The sequence below is a fragment of the Scatophagus argus genome, chromosome 20 (assembly GCF_020382885.2).
Source record: "Scatophagus argus isolate fScaArg1 chromosome 20, fScaArg1.pri, whole genome shotgun sequence".
Taxonomy (NCBI): Eukaryota; Metazoa; Chordata; class Actinopteri; family Scatophagidae; genus Scatophagus; species Scatophagus argus.
This window is the reverse complement of record NC_058512.1, coordinates 18,391,572-18,417,068: the sequence shown is the minus strand read 5'-3', so window position 1 is coordinate 18,417,068 and position 25,497 is coordinate 18,391,572. Positions and strand designations below refer to the sequence as shown.

Genomic DNA, 25,497 nt, shown 5'->3' with positions numbered 1-25,497 from the left:
TAAATTAATTTTACAGTGGCGCTAATGTTGTGGCTGATCAGTGCCTACACATGTAATCAACATGCAGTATGTATTTGACAGACTTTAACACTTTATATTGGCATATACATATGCCATTTTCAGTTTAGTTAGCAAAATATTTGAAAAAATTAAAAACATTGGATATTTTTCATATTTAAGTACATATAATAATAATCAGTAATAAATAAATCAATTGTAAATGAATTATATTAAGAAATTGTCCGCATATATAAAGTACTATACTCAACATTATGTTTGGTTTTTGATTGCTGGTTGTAACAGCAGCAGAGCATGCTGTGAACAGGTCATCCAGGTGTTGTTTAATCAGAGCGGTCAGACTGCAGCCTGGGGAGCATTACAGTTTGGACAGTCTGACCTTGATGTTACCCCCGGGAGGGTGGAGCTTCCGCCCAAAACACGTCCACCTGGATCAGATTCAGCCCTGCAGAGGTCTGTTCACCTGAGGAGGGTTGAGGTCACAGAGGTGACGTCTACTGTCCAAACTGAAACCGCTGAGAAACATCAAGGACTAAAATCCTGCTAGTGCCCTCTAGTGGCTGTAGTGTTCGTTACACCCAGAGCATGAACAATGCTAGAATATAGGTCATGGGGTCAATAAAATCTGAAGGGTATATCATCTGGGGAGTAAGAGTGGGTTTGAGAAAAAGCACTGCTAATTTTTTATTTATATCGACATTAGTTACTGACAGAAAACATTCCTTGGGTCCACACAAAAGGACATTATAATCAACAAACGTTTACACCACGTCGGTAGTTCCCAAAAAATCGGATAAGGTAATCAAAGGGCACCTAAAAATAGTCCAAATGGTGACCGCTGTACAGCCATAATTAATACAATTACAATACCCCTACCACACTCAACAAAATTACATAAATCACCAAGTTCATCTATGTGGCACATTTTGTGCAGGTTAATTTAAATTAAAGTGATTCACAGCTAATGTTTATCTGTGTCCATCTGTCTGCTCACCTAGTAGTGAGTAATTGTTGATCTCGCGGTGATCAACAATTAAAACCACACGAGAGGAGACCAGGACAAACAAACATACAGTGTTCTGTAGCTCTCTACCACCACCAGCTGGCCAAAAGTATCATTGCTGTCTTCTGTGCCCGTTGAATGGGAAAGTATGACTGTGGCAAAATTACATGTGCCGGTAAATGAATGATAACAGGGGAAACAGAAAGTAGATGCAGTCTTCCTCTGTGTGAGACTAAATTGGAAGAATTAAAAAAAAATAAGCAAGGTAAGGTGGGAGGATTTAGACTCACTGAGACAATAGACAAAAATATTAACTAATTCGTTTGTCTCACACTTCCTTTCACTTTTAATTTTTATCAGCTAAGAATTAATGTGAATAAGCTGAATATGCATAGGAACAAACTGGTAATTTTGTTCCATTACTAAATAATTGTTCAAAAATATATATTTTATACAGCATAGACTTGGGTTTGAGCACCACAAGTAGCAACCCCCCCAAAAAACATGAAAAAAAAAAACAGAATGTTAAACCAGATGATTTTGTATGTTGATAGGGATGAAGTTAGACATCTCTCATAAAGTCAACGACCAGGGAATATGTGCAGCATGTGCTCACTCAGGTGAGCTGGCTTTTCCGCACACACACACACACACACACACACACACACACCTGTGACATGAACAGCTGTGGCACAGACACTGTACTGGTTTCATTGACACAGCTTGTAATGGCGTTGCCTGAGACTAGTCTAACTGTCCATCATAATTTAAAAAGAAAAAAACAGGCTACACGATTGTGAGCGATAACCTGGTTACGCCGGCATGTTAACAAGGTGGGTCATGCAGCAGCCGCTGGATCAGCTCTTCTTGCAGATAGTTGGTCCACAGAGCACCATTAATTCCATAAAATATCAAACCAGCTAAATAACTGTTAGGTTAAATAGTTGAAGTCACTGTACACCACAGAAGAGAGGGAGGCTGCAGCTGTATATGGGGACCCTTAATGTAGCAAAACTATATACAAATGTGAATGGAGGGTTGTGTAACTGTATCTCAACCTGTGTGTGCATAACCACATTTGTAAATGTGTGAAAGAACCTCTAAATCCATAATCAGAGTAGTGAGTGTGTAAATAAATATCTACAAACCTGCATTCATATATTCATACATGTATTTAGCTTTGTTAATGTGTAAACAGTCTGTAAATAAACACGTGTGCAGATATTAACGGTTAAAGAGGCTTAAATACTTTACTCCAAGAGCTGGAAATACAAACAAATCATCAATTACAGCTCAGGTAGGTCCCTCAATTGGCTGTTTCTCCACATGTGCCTTGTGCTCCGGTTATGCTGCAAACGCATGTGGCAGTTTGCCAGCCGGAGACTTTTGGGGGAGCTTACATTGAGCTGAAACAAGCGTTACAGCACCTCAGGGCACACAGCGTGGTTGCTTTTAAGAGATTGATATTTCCGAGAATACTGCGACAGAAATAATAGCAGTAGGTTTCAAGCAAGACCGCAGCAGGAGGTCTAACCATGATACTTGAAACCTGCGAGCTGAGAACGCACAAAGACTCCGGGGAAGAAGGAGAGAGCGGCTCAGGGCATCATGGGAAGTCCCTCAGCAATCTATAGCAGCATCACTAGGGGCCAGCGCTAACTATAAGCTTTATCCAAGAGGAAGGTTTTAAGTGTTCTTTTAAATGTAGAGAGGAGGGAGCAGAACTTGATAACTCTGGCTGTCGTTCTACTTTTGCTCACACTAGGAACAAGAAGAAACCCTGCATCCTGTGAGCTTAGAGTTCTAAACAGATAACAGATATCTATGAGCTCTCTAGGATATGATGGGACCTGACCTTTAAGGGCTTTGCATGTGAGGAGAAGAATTGTATTCATTCATTTTCATTCTTTCTCTGGATTTAAGTTGTCAGTCACTTCATCTTTGGTTACTGTGGTCACGCGGTAAACACTGGAGTGCATTGTGAAATGAGGGGAACACGCAGAGTAACTGTTATGGCTTCAGTGTCGTTCAAGTTTATTGCACATTAGCAGCTGTTCAGTGATTCAAATATGCACGCACACACACTCTTCAGTCACTCTGGGGGAAATGACATTCACTTGTTTCTTTGAGTCTTACACTGACCGTCGAGGCAAAAATCAGCTGTTTTCCAATTGGATGTGTGTGACACAGCTTTCGTCACATACACACTCCCACACTCAACATGTTTGCATCATGTTTAGGTGAAGAAAAATAAAGATAAGCCCTTTGTTCATTGTAGGCTTTTTCTAGAGATGCGTGATGCAGATTTCACCGATAAGCAAAGTTCACTGAATGCAGTTTATGCACATTTGAAGAAGAGGATAAAAGACTAAGAGACAGTGAGCAAATGTGGATGATTTAATATCGAATAGTGCTAATTAGTAGTCTTTTGAGCTCCTCTCTGAACACTTGAGGAATATGTGTTTCAACTTTTCTTGCAACCCATTGTGCTGTATGTCCAAATCCCACGCTATGATCTTTGAGGAACTAGTTCAACATCATTTTGTTTTCTTTCTGAGACTGAACTGAGAGAAAAGATCCACAGAAATGTCATGTTGAAGTGTCAAGTACGGTGCCAGAGTCAGGATGTGCTTAACTTAGCTTAGCACAAAGGCTTGAAGCAGGGGAAAACAGTGAGCCCTTCTCTATCTGAAGTTCAAAATTACACCTTCTATCACCTGTGAAGCTAACCAATTAACAGGCTGCAACATCCATCTGTCTTTTATCCCGCTTATCCGTCAGGGTCGCGGGGAGGCTGGAGCCTATCCCAGCTGACTACGGGCGAGAGGCGGGGTTCACCCTGGACTGGTCGCCAGTCAATCACAGGGCCAACACACAAAGACAGACAACCACACACGCAACAATTGACCAAACGTGCATGTTTCTGGGATTGTGAGAAAACTCACGCAGGCACAGGGAGAACATGCGAACTCCACACAGAAGGGCCCAGACCGGGATCCGAACCTGGAACCCCCTTGCTGTGAGGCGACAGTGCTAACCACTGCACCACTGTGCTGCAACATGTTTTTTTTAATTCTTACACAAGCAAAACCTTCTGTTTTTAGTTTTTTTGGGCAGTTTTCATGTTGGCAGTATTTCTGGAAGAACAACAGTTTCTCTGTCCGTCCAGTACCATGTGGTTACAATAAGACTCCAGTCACAACACCCAGCTGTTATATGTCAAGCAATCTTCAGTATGGAACTACCATTAAAACTGTATGCACAATACTGAACTATTTATTTAAAGTGAAAGTTAACTCAAAGTCATTTCATTATGGGGGAAAAAAAAATCTTATCACACTGGAGTTTTCCACATCCTGCATTTATGTTGTCAAACGAGGGGTTCAGCCCTCAGCTCAGGGGTTTGCTGCCTTGCTGAGCAGCTCTTCAACAGTCTGCCCGGCTGCTGCTGAGAGATGTGAGACTCAACCTGCAACAGATTCGAATCTGAAGCTCACTTCGACCACACTGCTCTCTCTTTTTCTTTCTGCTCCTTCTTACTCAATGCCTTTGAGCGTGTGGTAGATGTGTTTTGGTAAAAGCACGTATCCCTCTCCGAACGCCGCCGCCTGCTCGCGGCCGGTCCTCGCTGTCTCGCACGTCGTCTTCAGCCTCTTTAACTGTCTCTCCTGCCGCCGACACTTCTGCTGCATCGTCTTCAGCTTCTTCCTCAGTCTCCCTAACTGCTCCTCCAGCTGCTCGATGCGCTTCTTCTGCCGGGCAGAATCCTCCGCTGTGTAGTTGTGGTCACAGGAGACCGCCACTGTGTCGCCCCAGGTATCGGGCAGGCTCCTCCCGGGCTCCTCCGGCTCCTCCTCCTCCATCGCCAGGTCAGAGGTCAGAGGCAGAGAGAGGGGGAAATGGATGTCGGACGAAAAGGGATCCTCCAGTGGCTCCGTCTGTCAGACAGAAAACACACAGCAGTTCTGATGCTGCATGCTGATCTGATCCAGGATAACACGAAGATTAACAGATGTAATTATCTGATTAACGCTCGTCCTCAAGTGAAGGATTGGTTTGTTTGTTATAATAATATATTCTTATTCTGAAATAAAAAACAACAGGACTGGAGACCTTGATGAGGACCAGAGCTTTCTAACACTGTAACTGGGGTTAAATTTCTTTTTGTTATCACTCTAAACCCCAGAATGTCCTCCAGCTCAAATGATGAGAAGCTATGGGGGTTTGGATGAATTATCACAAAATTCTGGAGTTTTTTAATGCTAAATTCACAGCTGTTGCCACCACTTGGAGAAACAGTCAACCAATCAGAGCTTAGTAGCTGGGATTAAGAATTACGGATGTGTATTGTACAGCTGTAATGTATATAGCAGCTGGTGATACCATACAAAGGTTACGATTCAATACATTGTGATATTTTGCAGTTTTTGAGCAAATATTGTAAAGCTGTCATAGTTAAAAGCACACAGCTGGTGCAACCAACTCCTGAACCTAATGTTCACAGTACTGTGTATAATGTTTTCCTTGGTCTGGATTAAAAGTGTGTGGACAGTGGATGGAAATAGTCTGAGCTCCTTCACCTTGATGGTTAGGTTGAAGGTGAAGAGCGACGGCACAGCATTCTCCTTAAGCACTCTGTTGTTGCACTCCGTCTTGAAGCAGTCTTTGGTGAAATGCTGGGAGCAGATGTTGCTGTACTTTGTGGGCTTAAAGTTGTTCCTCCTCATCGCAGCCACCCATTTACCACAAATGTCCGGACGTGCCAGAGGAAACCTGACAGAATCAATCAATTAATGAAGAAAAAAAATTAATCTAAATGTACTTCAGTCACCTCAGGATTTGTTCCTTCTGTTGGATTTATTTCATCAACATCATCATTAAGATATTAATCAGTTCCTTGTGAGATTGTCAATAATTCACTAAGATATCTTAATGTCAAAATTTTTAGCTACAGTCTGGTCCTGGTCAGAAAATCTGCCCTGGTAATCAGTCAAGAGGACACACAGAACTCTGTTCAATAATCCTTCACTATAACAGTGAATTCACCTTTTAACTCTCGCCTAAATTGTGTTGCTCAACCCGCTGGAATTAACAGGAAACTAAACCTCTCACCCAGACAGTGTGTCAATAAGCAGGCTCCAGACTACTAAATTAAACTGAAAAAATAACGTGTTGTTAGCAGACTTAAGTCTGGTTCAACTTGTCTCTCGTGACTGCAGGGTCGCCACATGTTTGTCCTGTTCCCGCAAAGCACACTTCAGGCGAACATTAGCTTGACTGTCAACAAGCGAAGAACTGTAACTCCAGTCGGAAACGATGGAGTTTAGTAGAGTATTCCTGGATAAGGCGGACACACTGAATAACACACTACTACGTGTTTTAACGACAATGTTATTATGTCATGGTAAATACGGCGCATGAATACCAATGAAACGGTAATTGAGTTAAGTTTTAATTTTATCTAACCTGGAACGTTTAGTTATCGCTACCATATACATGAAGAAGGTTAACCTGAACGGGACTGCGCGATTGGCCGGCCAACTTGGCACGAGACTTCCAATTTATCAGAGTCAATTGGTGGTGCTTGACAAGTTGTTTGTTATCCGGTTTTACCAGTAAACTAAATCGACTCAAGAAATGTCATGCGACAGTTCCACCATCCATGCACTGTCGACGCTGAGCCATGAAGCATTCATGAGGCAGATTAGAAAACGCAGCCTGGTAAACTCTTGGTACTGAACACCATGGCTGTACACTAATTTATATCACAGCGCTTATCCATCGTGTCTGGACAGCTAATGCTAACTAGCTCTCTCTCACACACACAGTTTATATGACTTACTTGTGGAAGGAAATGTCTTTGTCTTTGTGGTAGCGGTTCTTACAGCCGTACGCTGAGCACGTCTGAACCATGGCTGCTGCCCGGAGGACATTCACCGAAATCCCGACTGACACTCACTTCTTGTCACCCTACACACAGGCTTCACTGCCACTAACAATGATGGCGACGAAGATTTGGTAACGTGACCTACGTTTTCGGATCTGATTGGCAGAGCTCACTTCCACCTTCCTGAAATATCTGTCAATGTCCACCAGGGAAAAACAAAGGTTTCTATAACGGCTGTCAGTTGATAAATTCAAAGGCTGCACTGATTTTTATGTTTTAGTCATGATTTAATTAAATTTTAGGTAATTCAAATACTGATCATTAGGATTTGTTTTAATGGATAACAATAATATACACAGACAGAAGCTCTATCATAAAAGTATTGCTCCTATAGGTCAACAAGAACTGGAAGCCGTAATTTAATAGATTTTATACAATAAACATTGATTATAACCCTAATACCAGTTATTTCCCATGATGTAAAGAATGAATGTGAAGAATGTAAAGAAACCCAATTTTAATTATATCCTTCCAATTAATACATCACACCCAGATTCAGATTTGTATATTTACGACATAAATGTGTAACATTCTGTGCTAAATATTCAAGGTGGCATAATTGTGAAGAACAAGGAGACTGAATTTATTGTTAAAAATAGGATTTTATTTGGAAAACATCTTTTTACACAAATGTAAATTACCCCAAAAAACTCTCCACCCACCCACACTTGATGAGTATCTACATAAATGTAGTATTATTTCATTTTTACGTATATATTTGTTGGATTTAGTTTCTTCGGTAAGACTGAAAGAGCTATTCTGTAAATGATTTAAGATTTTGGTTTAAAAATAAAGATTTGTAGTGTGTAGTTTCTAGCTTTATATATATATATATGGCAACACAGACACCAGCACTGTCTGTGCTGTTAATTTTTACAAATATCATTTGGTGTGTTGTTCTTTAAGCTAGCTGGCACTAGCAAAGGTAATACAGAGGAAATGTGAACAAGCAAGTTGGAAGAAATACACATGTAAATAAAAACCAAAATATTTTTCATTTCACAAATTTTTCCTGACCTTTTTTTTAAAATAAAAAAAAAAATGAATGAATGAAATCCTTTAATGAAGGCTTTATCAATGCATCACGGGAACTGTTTTTCTGCATGTGGTAACCAAACTGAGAGACCTGAAACGAGTGTTTTGATGTTACTGTCCTGAGGTTTCAGCACTTGGTTTATCTTGCAGGTTTTCACATGTAACAATAAAGGAGCAATATTTTACAACTAGGACAAACTAATTCATCAAAATGCAATTATATGCCACCAAAGTTAAGATGTGATGATTTCCAACACAAAATTTGTTGGTCAAAAAAAGAGACTTTATTAATAAAAGATGTGTTTTCAACAGGGCAGTTTGGTCTGAAGAGCTTTATACAGCAACAAAAGACCAGAAGTACACTACACTGGAAAACAACTAAATATACAGCACTGATATGTAACTCTGACATGTGTGTGTCATCACTCTTCTTAATGAGATACAGTATATGTGTATATACTGTATATACATGTACATATAATCTGCGTTATGTAGTTGAGTGAGAAAAGCAGGAAAGGCCACAGGACTCTTCAACACTTTCTAACTTTCTAGAACTTTTGCTCTGCTTGAGCAGCCTCAGACTCAACACTGGACATAAAAAAACATTCTTTACAACATTCTCAACAGCCGAAAGCTTGTTTGGGTTTGTCAAAAGCTCAGAAAGCTATGCAAAACAGTCTAAATGTATGATCTGTACAACTGTACTTAAACACACCAACACAGATATAGAAAAGAAAGGAAGGAAAGAAGAAATGAAGGGAATATTTGTAAAGAGCAAATTGTGATTAGGGACATTATTTGTCCAGTTTATATATTAGCCCATGAATGCATCACTGTGACAGACTTTAGACAGAAATAAATAAATAGAAAAGTACATAGAAAGTTTTTGGGTGGGCAGCACAAATTTTATATACAGTACAGGAAAGACAGTATTTTGTCTCCTGTCACATGTTTATGTTACCATCTAAAAATGACTCACCAAGCCAAATTAAATGCTGTTAGCAAGTGCAAAAAGTGAGCTGCAGTCCATTTTATGCATTTACAAAAAATGTCCAGAATCTCAGATGACATAAAAAATGACCGCTTCTCTTGAGTCTGAACCTTATTTTGATAGTTCTTTCCATCTTTCCTGTTAGCTGTGATAGCATTTTACCAGAATTTCTATCGACTAAAGGCTAAGAATGAATATATATGCTCCTTGTGTATGTTTATCAGAACTCTTAGTCCCATCAATTACTTCTGGAGGGAAAACCAAAAGTGAATACCTAAAATTTACAGGAAAAGTTTCTATGAATGATTAAAACTGGATATTCATTGATTTTTTAACTGTTTTTTCAATTGTTTTTGCTATAAAATGTTAGGAAAAATGTCACATTTTCCCAAGTCCAAGGTCGTGTATTGAGAAGTCTTCGTAGTCAATACTAATCCCAAAGATATTCAGTTTACATAAGACAGAAACAAACAGCAAATCGTCACATTGAAGCAACTGTAACCAGAGGCTGGCAGCTAAGTCAAAAGTACTTTTAACTCATAGAAGAGCTGAACAGAACTACCAAAGATACAGATAATTCTTCAACCATTGCTTTAAAAATGAAACAATTAAAAAGAAGCTACTGTACAATAAAATGGACAAGTGCTCAGCTCATGGCTGAAATCATTCAGCCTAAATCCTTTGCTGACATCAGCCAGGAACCTGTCAGAGAGTGAGAAATAAAAACAAAGAAACAAGTCTGCTTTGCAGGAACAGCCAGCAAACAAAATCTCATGTTCTAAAAGAGAAGAAAAGTGCACCAAAAAAAGAATCTGCTTACTGTCAGTTGGGTATATTGAATGTCTCTAAATACTGCAGTATCCAGAAGCCTCAGCAGCCACTGTACATTCACAACTGTGAAATCAGTTTCCTCATACTCAGAATGCTTCGTCACTGCAATCAGGACAGGAACAGAACAAGTTGAATCTCTGATTGGGTGTTTCTTATCGCAATGCTTCTCTCTTGTAGTTGTTATGCACACGGTTGATATTTTATTAAAAAAAGGAACATTTCAGCTTCTCGTTGTTCCGATATTTCAGCCCGGTGAGATTCATGTCCCACAGTCAATCAACCAACACTGATAAAGGCCTCACTCAGTGAACTGTCCTTCTTCCTCCAGCAGAAACACAATACAAACTAAAGGAAGAGAAATGGTGCCTCTACTCAAATTAACACTGAAGCTGCAGCAGCACCGATGGTATATGACTCTTTTTTTGTGTCATCTGTCAATTCTGAGTCTGCCACTGCTGTATATATATGTACAGCTTAAGCCTCTGATGGTATTCAAAACATGTCCAACTGTCCAACAGGCTACATTCACTATGTCAGCTCTAAGGGAATAACATGTAGCCACAGCTAGCACATTAACATCAACGTTCAAGCTGGAACCACGACTGGGAAACTCTCTGGAAAACATCTGGGAGCCAAAGAACATCACTGTAGGTGATTAACCCCAAATTTAAAGGATACAATGTTATACAGTAAATGCACAGTATTTTTACTACTTTTTAGTACTTGACCAACGCTGTAATCATTAAACATCTTGAGTTGTCTGATGACGTGAACATCTGAAAGTCGTTAACATGGGAATCCTTCTTTACCATCTATCCCATATGATGTGAATGTAGCATTAACAACCACAAAAGTAGAGGCTTGCATCAGTGACAGATTCCTTCAAAGATTTCTACTCTTGCACCGTACATTATAAGCTACCTGCATTACACAATACTGCTGGTGAAAAGCTGCATCTGTCTGTGGATCGTGAGTGGCATCTGGGATCAACAACAGGGATTAAGGACATAAGAATAAATAGATAAATAAAAGTGACTCGACTAATGCCAGCAGATCAGCAGAGATGCATCACTAAAAATCATCACAGGACACTGAACCAGGTGTGACAAACATCCACGAGCCACTTTTCCATCTCAGCCTCGCTCTAAGGTTGTGTCCCATTTCAGACCCCACCTTTTTCACAAAAACCACATAACAAGTCAACATAGCTGTCCAAATGATATATGTTTTTACACTGCATGTCACTATGGTGTTTCTATAGCAACAGATATGACCACAAAAAACCCTTGAGACTCCAGTTCTTGGTGCTTGTTTTCCACTTTCTATGGAGGAAAAAAAACTGTATAGACTAACAGTTATGAGCTTTCAGACAGTTTAAGTTTTTAGTTATTCATATTAAAACTGCTTCTTTGTCCTATATTGTGGTGTGGGTCTACTTCTTCCCCACCTCATCCTCTTCTTCCTGTCCATCTGTCTCCTCTTCTTTGTCTTTCTCCTCCTCTCTGCCTCCATTATCACCTTTTGAAGCCTCTTTCTTGCTGCCGTTTTCTCCTCCGCCTCCATCTTCGTCACCACCGGCCTCATCCTCAGCTTCTTTAGACTCTTCCTCGTCACTTGCATCCTGTAAATAAACGATACATTTTAGATTTTGATTTGATAGCCAGCTGCTGAAATGTGCTGCAGTGTCAATGTTTTTCTTCCAGAAATAAAACAAAGATTAAGCTAAAACTTGCAGCGAAGGTGGTTAGAGACAATCTTCAAAAAGGACTCATCCCAGCTGACATTTCTGATTAGTTGATGTGATGATACGCTGCTGTCGTTTCGATTTTGCTTTTAATAATTGGAATCAGAACTTTCGTTAACCCAAACTTCAGTTCAGACAATGCGGACCTTGATTTCATCAGTCCATCTGACTTCGCGTTGATTAAGACTTAACTCATGAAAGAAGAGAAGTTTAGAAGGGAAAGTTTAAGGTTTGAGGGAGAGCGTGTGATGTACCTGCTTCAGGCGGCTTCTCCTCCGGTTCGGGACTCTGGCTTTCATCCTGCGAGACAGTGCCAGCAGCTTGTTGTGTCTCTGCCTCCTCTTTGCCTTCTCCGCCTCCTCTCTCCTCTTTTCCTCCGCATGGTCGGAGTCCGACTCGTCCTGCCTTTGCAGCCTGCTCCGCTTCCTGGGCTGCACCATCCTCTTCGGCTGACTCCTGTCCTCCTCATCGTCGTCGTCCTCGTCCTCCTCCTCCCCGGGACTTGAAGACGAGGAGCTGTCATCACCTCCCAGAAACGAGCGCTTTCTGCGAGTCACAGAACGGCTGTCGTCGCTGGAAGTCGCCCCGGAATCGCTCCGGTCCCGATCCTCCTGTTCGCTATCCTCCTCGGGGGAGCTCTGGAAGTCGGACTGGGATCCGGAGGAGGAGGATGAGGAGAAAGAGCCTTCGTCACTGTCGTCCAGGATGGAGGCGGGGAGGCCAATCTGCCGCTTCTTCGATGCGTCCACCTTGGTTTTCCGCATCGACGCGAACATTTTCCGCTTGTACAAGCTCTCCATGTCTGCACGCGGTACCGGAGCTCAGTGACATTAAACAGAAAACCCAAGAAGAGAACCTGACTGAGTGTAGCGTTAAACAAGCTAACAGTGCAGCTAGTTAGCTTCTATCGTCTGCGCGTCACAGCAAAGGCAACATGTTTTTTCTGTATTAAAAACAAAATATGACGCGTGAATTCGCCTCCTCCTAGGTTTATGCTTTGACTCCGTTCGTGGAAACGTTTTGTCTATATGTGTTAAAGCATTATTTACGAGCTACAAAGGGAACATTTCTCAATCGTTCTCCCCAGTGTTGCTAGCCGTGTTATTGTTGTTGCTGCTGCTACTACTACTGCCAAGCTCCAGCTTCTTCTTCTTTGGAAGAAATTCCAGCATACAGTTTTGGTGCGTCCCCTACGGCGGAAAGAAGCCACTGCTGTTGCCAACTGCCAACACAAGACAACACATCTTGACAGCTGACAGTAGAAGAAACACAGGTGTATATAATCAAAGTAATGATGGCTGTATTCCATGGAGCTGCTTCCATTTCATTGCCCTGGTACTGTCTGCTCTGGCTCACTACCAGGACACTGGCTGCATGACCAGCAGCATAATTTATGTTATCCGCCTCATTGTTTACTCACTCAATCACTTAATATATAATTTACCTGATTTGCCTGACTGTCAAATTGTTGTTTTGCACTCTATACCACATTCAGTGTTTAGCCTCTTTTGGCTCATAATTTTTGTTTTATCACAAATGTACTGTTTGTTTCAGTCTCAGTGACCTCACCAATCTTGCTTTCAGCATCAGGTAAATCATTAAATATTGTATTGGTAAAGTAATGACATTACATTCTAAATACATAGACAGCATTGCAGCTAGAACAGCCTCCACTCTTCTGGGAAGGCTTTCCACAAGATTTTGACGTGTTTCTGTGGGATTTTTTTGTCCATTCATGCAGTAGAGCATTTGTGAAGTCAGACACTGATGTTGGATGAAAAGGTCTGGCTCAGAATATCCGTTCTAGTTCATTCCAGCGGTGTTGGATGGTGTTGAGCTAGGGCTCTGTGTGGGCCAGTCAAGTTCTTTCACACCAAACTCATCCAACATGTCTTTATGGACTTTGCTTTGTGCACTGGGGCACAGTCATGCTGGAATAGAAAAGGACCTTCCCCAAACTTCTGCCACAAAGTTGGAAGCATAGCATTGTCCAAAATGTCTTGGTATGCTGAAGCATTAAGAGGCCCACACCACTCCTGAATTCAAAAATAAAGAGGTCTTTCCCAGTACTTTTGCTTATATAGTGTAGTTTTCAGCCAACAAGCCCTGTTAAAGCTACTGTACACTGCATGCTGAGCACCAAACAAAGTTAAAACTAGCTGATGAAGAAACTAGCAAAAGAGCCAAATATTTTTTTTTCATGAATTGGTGGATGCCAAATGAGAGCAAAAAGAGAAAATATTGTCCAGATGGCCAGAAACATGACACCAGTCGGATAATAATGTTGCTCTGCTTGATGTAGCATTAAGATGCTGCTTGCTAAGATGCAAGCCCACAACAACTTTATAGGGTGATAATTTGATGCTGACTGTTTTGGACTTTCTCTGACCCCCTAGAGACCTGAAGACATCAGTGAATGAAGCTTTAAGAAAGACACAGGTTTTTCATTTGAACTTTCAGTGGAATTTTATTGTTAATATCAATTTATAACAGATTGGTCAATTTTCACTGTATCACCTCATGAAATAGATGACATATTGTATTTTTCAGATCTCGGAATAACCTCCATCAAGCAAACTGAATCTGTTTATTTTAAACTCAAAGACCTCTGATCCCTCGGGAGTCCTCTGTCAGGACTTCTGTGCCAGGAGCGTGCTCAGTTTGATCTTCCCATCCATGGAGGCGGTCAAGCAGGTGCCGCAGTCCACTGCCGAGCACCAGTCAACTGTCACAACAGGCGCTTTGTGGCCACCTAGTGACAGCACGCTCTCCAGGGCTGGTTCCCCATTGGTCAGCTGGAGAAGAGGTAGGGGTGGGGGGACATGTTAGCAAATCAAAGAACAAAAGATATGACAAATGAAAATGATCACATATGACAAAATATTCAACATACAATATAAGAGCAAAAAAATATATACTGAGTAAAATTCAGAGTATGGACAAATAAGGATGAAGGTGTATTTACTCTGTATATGAGTCCTCCAGTGCTGGAACAGGTCAGGACATGTTGTCCTTCAGAGTCAAAGGCAAAGAGTCGACCTCGAGGAACCTGAACCTGAAAAAGAATTCATTCATAAGTTAAGACACCCATCTGATATGTTCATGTTTTTCAGCCTATCATCCTTTGCCCTCATGTGCTGTAGCTGATGTCACTGTGGTTTTCTAACTAGTGCAAACCTACTTCACTCACCTGTTTGTATCCACTGTACCCTGACAGCACGAAGGGCCCGGTGGCATCCTGAGGCAAAACCTGCTCCGACTGCTTCACGCCACACCGATGGATGTTCCACTGGATGAACTGAACACACACACACACACATTTATTCACTTAAGTCAAAACATGCCCAGAAACATTAAAACAGGTTTTAAAAAGTCCCAGATTTGAGAGACATTTTAATGATTCTGTCACTATATTTTACACAAGCTCAGCACTGCTTTGCACAAAACCAACAGAAAGACACACACACACACACACCTTGCCATCTTCTCCGATGCTGAAGACAGTGTTTTCATCATAGCTGAACTCCACACTGTAAACTTCTCCATCGTGAGCTCTCCAGCTCATAGCGCTCTCATACCTCTGCATATCTATAGAAAGAGATCAGAATACAGTGTCCATGCATTAATGCTACAGATAGTAGTAGAACTACACTAAATGGACACCTGACCATTACACCACCAGGGCCTTTAATGACATCACACTCTACATACATAGACAGGTTTGCAGCTATAACAGCTTCTACTCTTCTGGGAAGGCATTCCAAGTGTAAGTTTACTCACATAGCCAACGTGATATATCAAAATTCTCAGGACTGATCTTTGCTGTGGTCTTTGCTGAGAAGAATGAATCTCTGATTTTTGACTGTATACATATTTTGACAGATGTCCCTTTGAGTTCTGATCGGATTAAAGTAATTTGTAATATTGCGAAGCCCTGCGATTCACTGCCAACTGGTCCAGGGTGTACCCTGCCTCTTGCCCATAGTCAGCTGGGATAGGCTCCAGCCCCCCCATGACTCTGATGGATAAGCGGTATAGAAAATGGATGGATGGATGGATGTAATTTTGAGATTCTACAACGCAAGTGATCATACATTGCCAACAGAAGAATTTACAGTGCGCCCTAATAAACTATTCAGCTCAATTCCAATTATTTATATAGCACCAAATCACAACAAAATTACACTTTCCATATAGTGCAGGTCTGGACTATACTCGTTAATGTACAGAGAGCCAACATTCCCCCATGAGCAAAGCACTCACCAAACAGTCTGATGACTCCGTCAGCAGCTCCAGTGACCAGCAAATTTCCATTGTGGTTGAAGGCTGTGCAGTTAATGGCTACTGGTTCAGGTTCCAAAGAGAACTGGAGCTGAGAAACAGACAGAAAAGTCATTATACCACAGCTACAATAAGTAGTCAGCTTTTATTCATAATTACTTGATCTGACTGGCTGGGTAATTACCTGTTGTTTGACAGTCTTGGTGTCCCAGAGCAGCAGCTGTCCTGACACCGGGATAGGAAGTCGAGGAACAGAATCACAGCTCCCAGATCGACTGAGAGCTGCAGCTGAACAAACAAATGACGAGCCACTGGGACTGCAGGCTAGAGACAAGATGCTGAGAGACACAGGAAGGGACATAACATTATTACAATTTATACTACAACAAATATTTACTAATATTTGACAAAATGAAAATCTCATGTAGTGCTCCACTTTATTCTAGTCTCTTTTGTCAGCTAAACCAAGCACCTGCAAAACTAATGGCATTCCCATCAGCTCTATGTGTACTTTGCAGTTTGTGCAAATTCGAAAATGCTAGCATGCTAAACTAAGATGGTGAACATGGTAAACATAATATGTTAATATAGTCACTGTAAGACTATTAGCAAGCCGTCATTAGCATTTGGAACAAACTGTCCCTGTGCCAAAGTACAGCCTCACAGAGCTCTTAGCAGGACTGTAGATGTCATTTCACATATGTAAATGGGATACAGCATCTTAATGAGTGAGCTGTAGAGTTGTTAGTGGGTGTATTCCAAACATTATGTCAAGCTAAGCTAACCACGTTCTGACTCCAGCTCTGTCTCTCATACATCTTCTTAATGCACTCTCAGAAACAAAGCAAATGACAAGATTTCCAAAAATGTTGACCTGTTTGTATGAGGCTGCGTTTTTCTATTTGTGATAATCAGCTGATAGTTCAGTTACTGTTATCAGACAGACACAAAAATTTACCGTGGATGAGTTTCATCAATGTTCATCTCATAGAGATTCTTCTTGGCATCCGTATCATACAGTCGCACTGTGCCAACCCCGCTGCCTAGTAACAACTGAACATGCACACACGCACACACACACACGTTTCGTATTGGTTTTTCTTTTTTCATGTCATGTTTAATATGAGTAGTTTACAGACAGAATATAACCAAGCTATTTATTTCATGGTTTATTGACAACTGAATATAATCATGTAAATGCTCTTTACTTGGCCAGGTTAATGTTTTCATAGAAACCTGATTAATGCTGATAAATATGTCTGTGCTCAGTTCATATGCAGCCTCTTGTTCTTGTTCCTACCAGTCTGTCGGGTTTGGTGGCCCACTCCAGAGACAGCAGGGGAGACTTAGACATGATGGTCGCTTTGGTCTGCATGATGGGGTTGAATGACCACACCTGTGGAAGAGAGGAAGGAGGAGGAATAATGCTTTATTGTTGTTTCAGTTAGTTATACCCAGGAATTACTTACTTATTTTTCTTCTTAATGTTCATACAACCCCATAAGATAAATGATGGAAAATTACCTTGATGACTCCATCAACATCCAAACTGGCAACGCGGCGACCAGAACAGTCAACCCTGGGAAACAAAACAAAGGATGGATGAGAAATTGCTTTTTCTCCCCCCAGAAACCAAGCAGATGTCCATCTTTACTCTCCTCAGTTTGACCAGTTAAACTGAACTGACAGTGCGGTGAAGGCAGACCTGCAGTGCATGATAGAGGAGTGGTGTTCTCCATACTCCTCCTGGCTGAGTTTGATGAAAGGCTGTTCCGCTGACAGACCTCCGCCCTCTGCTCCTCCTCCGCTGCTCCTGCTAGTTGAGGAGGATGAGTCGGGAGGTTCGCTGGAAGTCTCAGCAAGGTGTTCTGCTTCTCCTGCTTCCCCCTTCTTCTCTGTTGTCTGAAGACAACGTATACATGGATGCCAAAAGAATCAACATCCAGTCTCAGTAAGCATTTGCAACAGCCAAACTTCAAACCTAATTCAGTTCACCCAAATGCATCAGCTGCTCATGGTTATATACACTGTTTAATGAGCCCACTCAAACTAAAACATTTATTTGTGTTAATTGTGAAAATAGGTGGTGCTAACCATTTGCAAGCTTGCAACATGCTAACACTGGGCAGCCAAAACTGTTCGCCAAACTAGCTGTCTTACTGTGCTACCTTGTAGCTAATTATCAGTTAGTGAGATGGCCAGCTCATTCACAATCAGACAATAAGTTAAAACAGTTTATTCAATGGAGTGCATTAGTTGCATGAACTCTTAGCATGGAATTTGCTATGACTAACTGTTGCAGTGAACAAATATCTCTAGCATGCAACTTCGACTTTGCTGAGAGAACCAACATGTCAGCAACCCAAGTGACATCAGTGACCTGAGAGGTGAAATGTCTTCTGGAATCTATGACCAATCCAGCTTTTTACACAACCCTACAAGTTAACTAAACAAGATAAAATGTTAATTGGTGAGGTTTAAAAGTGTTGCCAGATGTATTTTTAATCTATGGAGGCTAGCTGTGTTCTGCTTCCAGTGTATCCTGTACTACTGTACTACTAGACTGTCTCCTGTTCAAACTCTGGTGATCCTGTATACTGCATCCACCCTTCAGGTACCTGTGATGGTGGTTTGGAGAAAAGTTCTTTCCTCTCTTTCTCATGATCCTGCAGTCTCTTGTGTCTGGGATGTGTCAGCTGGTTTGAAGGCTGGTTTGCTGACTGCTGGGGCTGTGAGCTTGCAGGTTCACTGGTTGATGCCTGGCAGGAAACGGGCTTCACTTCTTTAGGTTGGACTGTCTCTTTTGACTTTGCAGGCTAGAAAAGATAAATTCATTTTAGATACAGGAGGGGACAACTTGCAATGTGGAGGATGTTCTATATGGCTGCCAGGGTAAGATTACAGACAACTTGTGGAAAAGTCCCCTCAGAAACTCTAGGTGAACTCTAGGTTTTACTTTGTATTAGAACAGAGAAGTTGGAGGTTTCCCTGTTCACTTCAATACAGTGACCATTTTCTTAGAGTAGCAACTAGTAGACATTAGAAGAACTGCAGCTGTACTTGCTTCAATTTTTTAAACATCCAACCAACTGTGGAATCAAACTCTTTTGGAAATTTTGAATTTAACAGCTGCTGTGACCGGCTTTCATCTATATTAAATTTACGGTTTTCAGACCCTTGGAGCTTTCATTTTTGTTTTAGTCTCACAGAACCTGGTCTGCACTCACCAGATTGGCTGGTAGGTCCTTCCTGCCCACTGCTACCTGGTTTGGTGAGGACCCGGTGATGAACTGAGTCGGTTTCCCAGGAGTGCGTCGGCCCTGCGGTAGGAATGTAGAGAAGAAGTTTCTGGAAGGAGTGCTGGCAGTGCTGACAGTGCGCTGACTCGAAACCAAGTCCCTAAGAGGGTGGAGAAAGAAAGAGCAGAAAGAGAGGAAATTGACTGATGAGCCCTGAATGAAAACAAACAAAAAAAATTCAGGATTCAGGAGGATGACGGACGGGTAAGAGAAGAAGGAAAACTCCCTGTTCTATCCATTAAAACTTTCTCTCATTTGGAGTCACCCTCTCTAAAAAGTGAGACAAATCAACTAAAATTCATGACACACTTATGACTGAAGATGTCAAGGTTCCAATTGTGTGAGTAATGAAGACTTCGTATAGTTAAAAGAGCAGACGGTGTGCATTTACCTTATAATTTGCCAGTTTTCCATCTAAATCTAGCATAAATATTAAAGTTTCCAGAAATTGAAAATGTCTAAGAAAATGCAAATCCAATACTGTCATGAGAATCGTCAGGGATGGAAAAGATGTAATTTAGTTTAGTCGCCACTTAACCTCAACCAGTGGCAAACAATACAGAAATTGTGATGGAAATATCACATTTATGTATGTTTCATGAATTAATGTGAGAAAAGTTACCGTCTCCCCATCACACAGATGTTATATTTTGGAAGACTGTATGCATAAAAGGCTGATGTTAAGCTACAAAAAACTGCCAAATGATTCTTAGTTTCCGGTAATTCAGGTCATTATACGCTAGTGAAAACAAAATCATGAATATTATATTCCATTTCTGTCCCTAAATGCAACACTAACAAATATGTCAGTGGGACAAGAAGACGACAGCAATTGTGCTTACAATGTAAAACACAAAGTCAATGCCAAGCAGCAATGAAAGTCAAACACAAAAAAGAAGATTCACATCACAGACAACAAAGACAGTCATGGTGAGGTGTCAACCATGAACCGCAATTTCTCTGCTTTGTTACGTTTCGCTCCTCAACGCTTTTTCCTCTCAATTTCTGTTTCCTCCACCCTGCTCACTCTGTAATAAAGGTGTAAAATTGCTTCAAAAATAACATGGTTTTGTTTTGTTTTCCCTTGCTGTGTGATCGTCTGATGGCTTGTTGAGCTGAAGATTTTAGTTGGCACCTGCGGTTTTCCATATAACAGGTCAGAGGTGTCACTTACCTCCATGGTGTGCTGGTTTGATGCTGGCCCAAACAACTCATCTAATTAGCTCACTTAAGTGGGTTCAAAAACTAACATGCTAACAAAAAACTGCCTATATACCCATATTGTGTGGATCTACAGCCACAAGAAGCTGAGAAGCGTTGTCTGACAGCTAGTAGACAATAGCATGTTTGGGTGAGATGAAAAGCTCAACCCAGCACTATGCTTTATGTTACCAGACAGTGAAGCTGAAGTTCTACAACAAGGATGACGGTATCGAACAAGTTGAAAAGAACAGCCAGTGCAACAGCAATACAAGAGAACAGCAATGTGAAATAGCAGCAAAGAAAGCAAACACAACCGCAAGAGCCAATTTTGTCATATAAAACAAAACACAGATGAAGACAGTGACAACAAATTTGAATTGTGGTTAGCAAAGCAGCTGCGATTTTACATCAGTCAGGAAACAGTTGTTTTTAAAAAGCCATGCATTTCACCAGACATTCATGGTTCCCACAGAACGAAATCTATTGTCTTTGGAGTATAATGTTTCATCTAGCACCACCAGCAGTTCAACACATGCGGTCCAGAGTGAACTGGATTACCATGCACTTTGATGCAGATATCTGATTGTTGTGAACTCTGGTGATCACCTGACATTTCATCTATGAAGTTTGTAATCCGGTGTCCTCACTTACTCTGATGTATACTGCAATGCTCAAGAGAGGAAAGTAACCCTCTCATGCCAAGGCCTTAATCCCATTGGGTACTTAATGTGTCATCCTACTTGGGTTCAAAGATTAGCTGAAATTTTGCTATGCAACCTGTCAAAAAAACATAGTGAGACCAGTATACCGCAGCAACCCTAACCTCCATCAGAATAGCTGAAAAAGGTTGCATCCTTCTTAATCCATGACTGGAAGCACCATCTGGTGAGCACGTTAAGTGACTCAGATCAAACACACCAAATATGCTACATGACCAACAGGTGTATGCTGACTTTGGCTAAATGTCAAAACGCCCATGGTGGATCCTCCAGCGGTGCTTTCTACATTTTCTACATTGCTGAGGAACTTCTACTTTCGGTGTCGCGTGCGAGGCCTTTCCGCTGTTTCTGATTATTTCTGTCAAAGCCGTGACGGCATAGTCCCGTTCAGCTCAAAATGTTTGAAAACTCTGAGGAGTACAGTAGGACAGATAGGTGGACTGGTTATATTGGGACAGACAGACTAAGTGGATTAGTTATAATATGAGCTGAAAATGGTCAAGCAAATTATTTTAAGCAAGAGCAGATTGTTGAGGAATTCATTCTTTTCAACTGAGTAACAAAAAAAATGTAAAAAATGGATGAACAAATTGTCCCATTCAATTTTATTTAGGTGTCTTAACTTGATTGAAAATCTAGTGCTGCAGTATTAATTTCAGGGTGTACTGCATCTGTCAAGTCAGTCTACTGAACCCTGTCAGCGTGTGAAACCCGAGATGAAAACCGGATGTACTGACAAGAAACAACAATTCATCAGGTGAATTGTTTATTTGGTAACCATCAACTGCATCACAGCACACAGTGTAAAAATACCATAAATACTGTATCATTAACAATAAGTTAGTTAAAAGCTGTTTAAATGTATTTAAATATGTATTTCATAAGAGAATCACAAAATAACTCAGCAGTTTTGTCTACTTTAAAGTGCCACAAAATTTTTCTTAAAGTGACTCTGCAATAAAGATACACAATATAAGCTTGCCTGAAAAACCCAAAACCTCCTCACATTCCTCCCTCCTCATCACGTTTTAAACCTCTATGGAAGACAAACGCCAAAAACATGAGAAATCACCAATTAACCATCCTGAGAAATAATAGAGAATTCTTGTTTTAGTCTCACGTGTCCAACTTCTCCAGCATTACACAGAATTTCAGACTTTATGCTACGAATTCAGAGATAAATCTCAGGACTGAAATCGTATTTTTAGCTTTTCAGTAGCATTAGCAAAAGAATCTGACCCTTCATTTAGCAGGAGGTTGGCCTTGGTGGCTTCTAAAAGTCAGCAAACAAAGAACTCTATTCTATACAATCAACATGTTAGACTTCATCTTGAAACTTTTAAAATAAAATGATAAAAAAAAAAAAGAAACGCAGTCAGTCAATGCAGTGAGGTAAAACTGAACAAGCTAGCATGCTAAAGGGCTAAAATCAGAAATACTTCAGATGTTTGTTCTGTGTTTGGGGTTAAGAAAAATACATCATACTGCGAACTTTGGATAAACCTTTCAAATGACCTGTCAGTGAAAAGATTTAAGATGGCTGTCATCTGTAACAATACAGAATTTGTGCTTTGTTTTGTATATATTCAGTTTTTGTTTTTCAGTGTGTAAACTCACATAAACCTGGAATTCAGTTACTACCTGCTAATGTAGTATCTCGGTTTATATCAAGAGACTGAACACAATAAAGAAGAAAAAACTGACAGAATGGCAGCCATCTTGGTTGTAGGCAGACATCAGTAAAGACAGTGATGTTAATGTCTCACAGCTCAGTGTCTCCAAGTCGGTCCATGTTCTGGACATACATCGGCAGCTTGTGGTGGACCACCTCGTCTCCATCTCTCTGGTCCCGACTCTCTGTCTGCAGGGCAAACAGCTGGACAAAAAAAAGAGGAGACCGACAGATCAGATACAGCAACGAGAAAATGTATCTCCCAATACCATCTACTCAAAAGTTAGCATGAGACTGTTGAGACAAAACAATTTAAATCATTTAACCTCTGGGCTGTTTAGATCAAATGTTTGAATATCAAACTTTGTTAAATGTTTGGGGGGGCAGTGGCATTTTATGCAATGCTTCAATTGACGATATGTATTAGAAGTATTTGATTGGTATCAGTATGAATTTAAGGGAACTGGTATATGTGCTGCTATCATAAACTTTTACAATACCCAGTCCCATCTCAACTGAACCTTTGAGCCAAAATTGGAGAAATGTTCCATAAAATATTAATCTGATTTTCTTCTCACCAGCTGGCGGAGCTGTTCGTTCTCTTCTGTCAAGCTGATCATCTTCTGGACTTCGGCATCAAAACTCAGTAGGACCGGCTGGGGTGAGAACCAGTTAAGGTTTATTCAAAAGCAGGTGAAATGACACAGTACTCTTTACAGCGTAAGCCATTACAATGTGTAAACATGTAACATCAGCTGAAGGATATGCATACACTGGAAGAGGACAGACAGGAAGTTGTGCAATGAAACCAGGAAGGTATCGGCCCACTGGCGAGAGAAGTAAGGAGAGAAAGCGGGGTTCTGTTCAGGGGAGGAAATAAAAGGCAGGATGAACCAATCACGCCACTCGGCCTGACCCTGCAGCTCTAACGCCTGCTTCTGGAAAAACTCCTGAGTCTTCTCCAGGTTTCCTCTCTGCAAGGATGAGAACAGAGACTTAACTGTTGCTCTGTTTCAGAAACAGTCTGGTGCGTTTGATTTCTCTCCGGGATTCTACCTGGATGGTGTTGATGACATAGTATCTGTAGAGGCTGGTTCTCAGTTTGTTGACCGTGGATCTGTAAACATCCTCCAGTCTGCAGAACAGACGTCTGTCCAGGTAAAGCCAGTATTCCTTCAGACCAAACAGGTCAAAGCTCTGGATAAACTGCTGTAGCTGATCAATGATCTTATCCACCTGCAGATGGGGGATGGTTTACGTTAGAGACAAACCTAACAATGTTTTGAAAAAGAATCTCTAAATCTGTCTCTACAGTATCCCTTTGTTAGGTTAGAAAAAAGAACAAAATACTTCCTCTTCGTACCCTGAAGCCTTTCTCCTTGTCAGCTTTGATGTCATTGTCCAGGTGTTTCAGAGTGCTGGTGAAGCCACGGTAGATCAGATACTCTCTCACATGTTCGTCTGTCCTCTCCACTGCCGACCCCATGGTGACTTCTAACCCTTCAAATTACAGTACAATACAGTGTATCATAAAGTTACATGATATTGTTTTCCTCTTCATTTACGACCAAGCCGGGAAAAAAAATACCAGCATAGTCTATGTATTCTGTGATCATTCAGTTAACTGTTTATTATAATGGAAAGCCAACTTGTTGTGTGGCCAACTTGGTTCCCTGTATTACTGATGTTGACTGTCTTTCGGAAATTATTTTAAAGTTGTTCTAAAAAAACAAACCAAAATACATCTACAAACATTATCATCACTCAGACAGAAACAATGGCTGTGACTCTATGGGTTAGACTGGAATCTCTAAATGTTCATTCATCATATTCACATCGACCATTAGTCAAAATTAAACTGAAAATACCATAAACAACTTATAGTCAACCCAACACCACAATATGGATTCACCTGAGCTATTTATTTCACAGTGGCAGCATTTATTAATCACACGAACGACCTTAACATTCTTCATCTACAGAGCGAACAAAATACTGCTTCCCTCTACACCTCAGCAAACAACTTAGCACGATGAGGCCAATTCAAGGTATCTGATTTAAATTTGAATAGTCACAGAAGCACCAGTTACTTGCTTATTTGCGCAACAATGTGTCCCAAAACCATGACACAAGACGTGGCCATCTTTTTAATACTCTCACGACTTGGCAGATTAGACATATGCCGAGTTAACCTGCCCATTGCGTTTATAGAAAAATGTGTTAAGTAGTGGCTTCATATTTACGTACCTGGGTTGAGATTCAAGATTATCTTCAATTGGCAGAATTTTTAGTGAAGTTTGGTTTCTTCCTGCAAAACAACAGCACATATACCCGTGAAACAAAACCTTTAACCCGAAAAAACTAAATTCGACGTTATTTAATACAAGGGGCACAAAACTGCTCCTCAGCCGTGTTCTGAATGCATTAAAATGTAAAATACTTACAACAACACAGCGATAACTCGCTTCCTGTTGTGTTTCCCCTCCGACAGTCATGTGACGACTTTATGTGACGTACACAGCTACACAGCGCCATCTGTTGGCCAACACATCGCACTGTATTTTCAATGTAAAAACCTCAATTCATTGCGAAAGTTATGATTATAATTAGGAAATGCACACACACAACTTCGTGGTAATACTTGGTGAGAAGAAATGCTTATCTCTGACAGGAAAATACTTTGTTACTAACTAAAAAGAACATACCTAGAATCTGCTGTCATTAATTTATTATTATTATTTTTCATTTGTCCTT

The 25,497-nt window shown here is 40.8% G+C and overlaps 3 protein-coding genes and 1 long non-coding RNA gene across 4 annotated transcripts; 1 reads left to right on the top strand and 3 right to left on the bottom strand.

The window, feature by feature from the left end:
- Window positions 1–3,025: 3,025 nt before the first annotated feature.
- On the bottom strand, window positions 3,026–7,037 carry thap1 (THAP domain containing, apoptosis associated protein 1). The gene is made up of 3 exons (XM_046374563.1): window positions 6,864–7,037; window positions 5,602–5,794; window positions 3,026–4,959 (listed from the first exon to the last, which is right to left on the bottom strand). The coding sequence occupies exons 1-3, from the start codon at window positions 6,932–6,934 to the stop codon at window positions 4,558–4,560; spliced, it is 666 nt and encodes a 221-aa protein (XP_046230519.1). The 5' UTR covers window positions 6,935–7,037; the 3' UTR covers window positions 3,026–4,557.
- A 963-nt stretch (window positions 7,038–8,000) lies between these two features.
- On the bottom strand, window positions 8,001–12,704 carry ccdc82 (coiled-coil domain containing 82). Its single transcript, XM_046374561.1, has 2 exons — window positions 11,824–12,704; window positions 8,001–11,446 (listed from the first exon to the last, which is right to left on the bottom strand). Exons 1-2 carry the CDS (start codon window positions 12,367–12,369, stop codon window positions 11,258–11,260), a joined length of 735 nt encoding a protein of 244 aa, XP_046230517.1. The 5' UTR covers window positions 12,370–12,704; the 3' UTR covers window positions 8,001–11,257.
- Window positions 12,705–12,926: 222 nt separating this feature from the next.
- LOC124051314 lies at window positions 12,927–14,258 on the top strand. Its single transcript, XR_006841802.1, has 3 exons — window positions 12,927–13,159; window positions 13,966–14,008; window positions 14,120–14,258. It is a non-coding gene; the product is annotated as an uncharacterized LOC124051314 (long non-coding RNA).
- wdr91 (WD repeat domain 91) lies at window positions 14,010–25,306 on the bottom strand. Its single transcript, XM_046374560.1, has 19 exons — window positions 25,188–25,306; window positions 24,991–25,051; window positions 24,107–24,243; window positions 23,800–23,979; window positions 23,510–23,717; window positions 23,322–23,404; window positions 22,838–22,947; window positions 19,078–19,249; window positions 18,469–18,666; window positions 17,556–17,752; window positions 17,375–17,429; window positions 17,151–17,246; window positions 16,809–16,903; window positions 16,035–16,188; window positions 15,833–15,941; window positions 15,045–15,157; window positions 14,760–14,867; window positions 14,535–14,624; window positions 14,010–14,364 (listed from the first exon to the last, which is right to left on the bottom strand). Exons 3-19 carry the CDS (start codon window positions 24,227–24,229, stop codon window positions 14,200–14,202), a joined length of 2,256 nt encoding a protein of 751 aa, XP_046230516.1. The 5' UTR covers window positions 24,230–24,243; window positions 24,991–25,051; window positions 25,188–25,306; the 3' UTR covers window positions 14,010–14,199.
- Window positions 25,307–25,497: the final 191 nt, after the last annotated feature.

What these genes read in the sequence shown, in the direction of transcription:
- thap1 (XM_046374563.1), bottom strand. Translation starts at nt 6,934, where the DNA reads ATGGTTCAGACGTGCTCAGCGTACGGCTGTAAGAACCGCTACCACAAA. An exon ending in AAAGACATTTCCTTCCACAA is followed by an intron (nt 5,795 to 6,863) that starts GTAAGTCATATA and finishes TGATTCTGTCAG; the next exon opens with GTTTCCTCTGGCACGTCCGG. An exon ending in CCTTCAACCTAACCATCAAG is followed by an intron (nt 4,960 to 5,601) that starts GTGAAGGAGCTC and finishes TCTGTCTGACAG; the next exon opens with ACGGAGCCACTGGAGGATCC.
- ccdc82 (XM_046374561.1), bottom strand. Translation starts at nt 12,369, where the DNA reads ATGGAGAGCTTGTACAAGCGGAAAATGTTCGCGTCGATGCGGAAAACC. An exon ending in GGAGAAGCCGCCTGAAGCAG is followed by an intron (nt 11,447 to 11,823) that starts GTACATCACACG and finishes GTTTATTTACAG; the next exon opens with GATGCAAGTGACGAGGAAGA.
- wdr91 (XM_046374560.1), bottom strand. Translation starts at nt 24,229, where the DNA reads ATGGGGTCGGCAGTGGAGAGGACAGACGAACATGTGAGAGAGTATCTG. An exon ending in ACAAGGAGAAAGGCTTCAGG is followed by an intron (nt 23,980 to 24,106) that starts GTACGAAGAGGA and finishes CCCCATCTGCAG; the next exon opens with GTGGATAAGATCATTGATCA. An exon ending in ATGTCATCAACACCATCCAG is followed by an intron (nt 23,718 to 23,799) that starts GTAGAATCCCGG and finishes TCATCCTTGCAG; the next exon opens with AGAGGAAACCTGGAGAAGAC.